This window comes from Salvia hispanica, chromosome 2, assembly GCF_029641045.1.
Source record: "Salvia hispanica isolate PSC_SH4W2 chromosome 2, Shi_PSC_v1, whole genome shotgun sequence".
In the NCBI taxonomy this organism is placed as follows: Eukaryota; Viridiplantae; Streptophyta; class Magnoliopsida; order Lamiales; family Lamiaceae; genus Salvia; species Salvia hispanica.
Window position 1 is genome coordinate 46,457,020 of NC_142693.1, and position 2,356 is coordinate 46,459,375.

Here is a 2,356-nt window from a genome sequence, read left to right on the forward strand (position 1 = left end):
GAGGATGCTATGTAGTCATTATATTTACCAAGAATAAGAGATATTGAATTAAGGCATATTAGGTTTACCTTGTACAGATATTGTTAGTCCTATATAATTATGTACCTATGTATTGTGAATAAGAAATACAAGAAAACCGTTCCCCAATCTTTTATTATGGCGCAAGAGCAGGAATGTTCTTGGCTCAGAAAAACATTATCATAGTCGAATACCGATCTCGACCCTTTTCTAAACCAAAAACAAACAAAATAACCAGATCATGAACACCAGAAATCATGTCAGAAGACAAAGAAGATATCAAAACTGATCCAGAATCATCAACAAACTTGAAGAATAGCAAGAATGTTACCATAGCATTCAAGGTAAACGGAAAGAACTACCCCATTGTGGTCCAGACTAATGAAAGTCAAGATTGAAGGCCGAGGAGCCTACTCCTAAATCTGAAACGACCCGCTAGAACAGGGGAGCAAAGGATATGAAGAATGGGAGGAGAACGATTTGGTGGTCTTCTCGTTGATCTTCGATAATATCGAGAATGATATTATCGCCGACTTTGCCCACCATCAAACATCGAAAGCGTTGTGGTACAGCCTAACCGAGACTTTTGAGAGTAAGGCAGTCCCATACTTGATCTATGACCTGGAAGACAAAGTAATAAACATCAAACAAGGGGATCTCGATCTAGAGACATATTACCGGAGGGTCCATGGGCTGTGGATCAATAACGATCGCTGCCAGAAGCAGCCCGTCACCTGCTGTGATAAAGGAGTAACACAGTACAAAACACATTCAAACAACAAACGGTTGATCAAGTTCCTAACCGGCATGAATCAGGAATACGACTCCATTCGACAAGACATAATGAAGCAGGAGCCTCTCCCATCTGTAAAGGCGGCCTATGGTTGGGTGAAGATAGAGGCGGCTCGACACCCGATCACGCCACGAATGTCCGCCTCACCCACCGTGGAAACCATCAGCGGAAACACCGGCGATTCTTAAAATTGAGAGCGGATTTGTTGCCAACAGCCAACGCCCACAACACAGGAGCGGGCCGCCGCGCCCCACCGCTACTAGCGGACCGGGGAACAGACCGAAGAAATCCACCCCTCCGGATAAATCCTCCCTTTGGTGCATCCACTGCTAGAAACCAAAACACACGTACGAGACATGTTTCAAGCGATTGGGATATCCCGATTGGTGGGAGGAGAGGCAGAGAGTGAGGGGAACTCATTTTTAGTCGAAAATGGCTGTGGGAGTTTCCAATTACCGGCAGCCACAAAATCAATAGAACGGGAAATCAAGGAGGACAAGGAGGATCAGCGGCAATCCAGGATGCCCCGTCCGGCGGTGGCAGCGTGCGGGGAACCGGGAACTATGTCGAGTGAACGGAGATGGCGCCGACAGGAGGTAAAGGGTTTGGTTTTAAACCAAAAACCAAACCCTAGGAAGTTTAAATTCATTCGTTTTTTTACCTCCGAAGTATGGTGAATTAAAAAAAAGGACCCCATTTGATTGAAACTGAACCCCAGACTCTCAGAACTTATACATTGACCCCAAATATGCTCAGTGCCCCAAACTTGAGAAAAATCGTGAATTGAGCCCCCATTATATGTTGAAAAATTCCTTTGCGCCCCTTGAAAAATTTATCCATCGTGTTTCATTTTCAAAAGGGGTTAGATACAACCAAGGGTTGGATTTTTGACTATGGGACAACAGACACTATGACCCCAGATAGGAATAATTTTAGTAGCCTGAGTGAAGTTACTAAAACCTACATTAAAACTGCAAATGGGGAATTGATTACTGTTGTTGGTTCGGGCACTATTGAAATTTCTCCTACTCTCCGGCTTAAGAATTGTTTATGCCTACTCTATCTCAGAGATTGATGTCTATAAGTCATGTCACGAAGGAGTTGAATTGTACTCTGCTAATGCACCCTGATTTTTGTATCTTACAGGATATTCGGACGAAGAGGATTCTTGGGCGTGACACTGAGAAGCAAGGACTCTACTACTAAGTGGACGAGATAGCTCAACATGGTAGTGCAATGCTGGCTCACGAGTCCATGAAACAAGAAATTTGGCTATGGCACCGAAGACTAAGACACCCTTATTTTTCTGAATTTTTCGATCCCTTCTAATTTTTTATGTGAGACTTGTGTTTTGGCCAAAAGCCACAGACAATCTTTTAAGCTTTCCAATACTCGAATGAATTCAATTTTTTCCTTAGTGCATGTTGATGTGTGGGGTCCTGCACCAATTACTGGTGGGGGTGGCTTTTGATATTTTGTGATATTTGTTGATGATTGCATTAGGATGACTTTAATTTATTTTTTGAAACATAAGTCAGAGATCAT

General features: G+C 43.1%; 1 protein-coding gene across 1 annotated transcript; it reads left to right on the plus strand.

The window, feature by feature from the left end:
- Positions 1-275: 275 nt before the first annotated feature.
- Positions 276-999, plus strand: LOC148932529 (uncharacterized). Its single transcript, XM_089065138.1, has 2 exons — positions 276-362; positions 463-999. The coding sequence occupies exons 1-2, from the start codon at positions 276-278 to the stop codon at positions 997-999; spliced, it is 624 nt and encodes a 207-aa protein (XP_088921264.1).
- The last annotated feature ends 1,357 nt before the right edge of the window (positions 1,000-2,356 follow it).

What these genes read in the sequence shown, in the direction of transcription:
- LOC148932529 (XM_089065138.1), top strand. Translation starts at nt 276, where the DNA reads ATGTCAGAAGACAAAGAAGATATCAAAACTGATCCAGAATCATCAACA. An exon ending in ATGTTACCATAGCATTCAAG is followed by an intron (nt 363 to 462) that starts GTAAACGGAAAG and finishes CCGCTAGAACAG; the next exon opens with GGGAGCAAAGGATATGAAGA.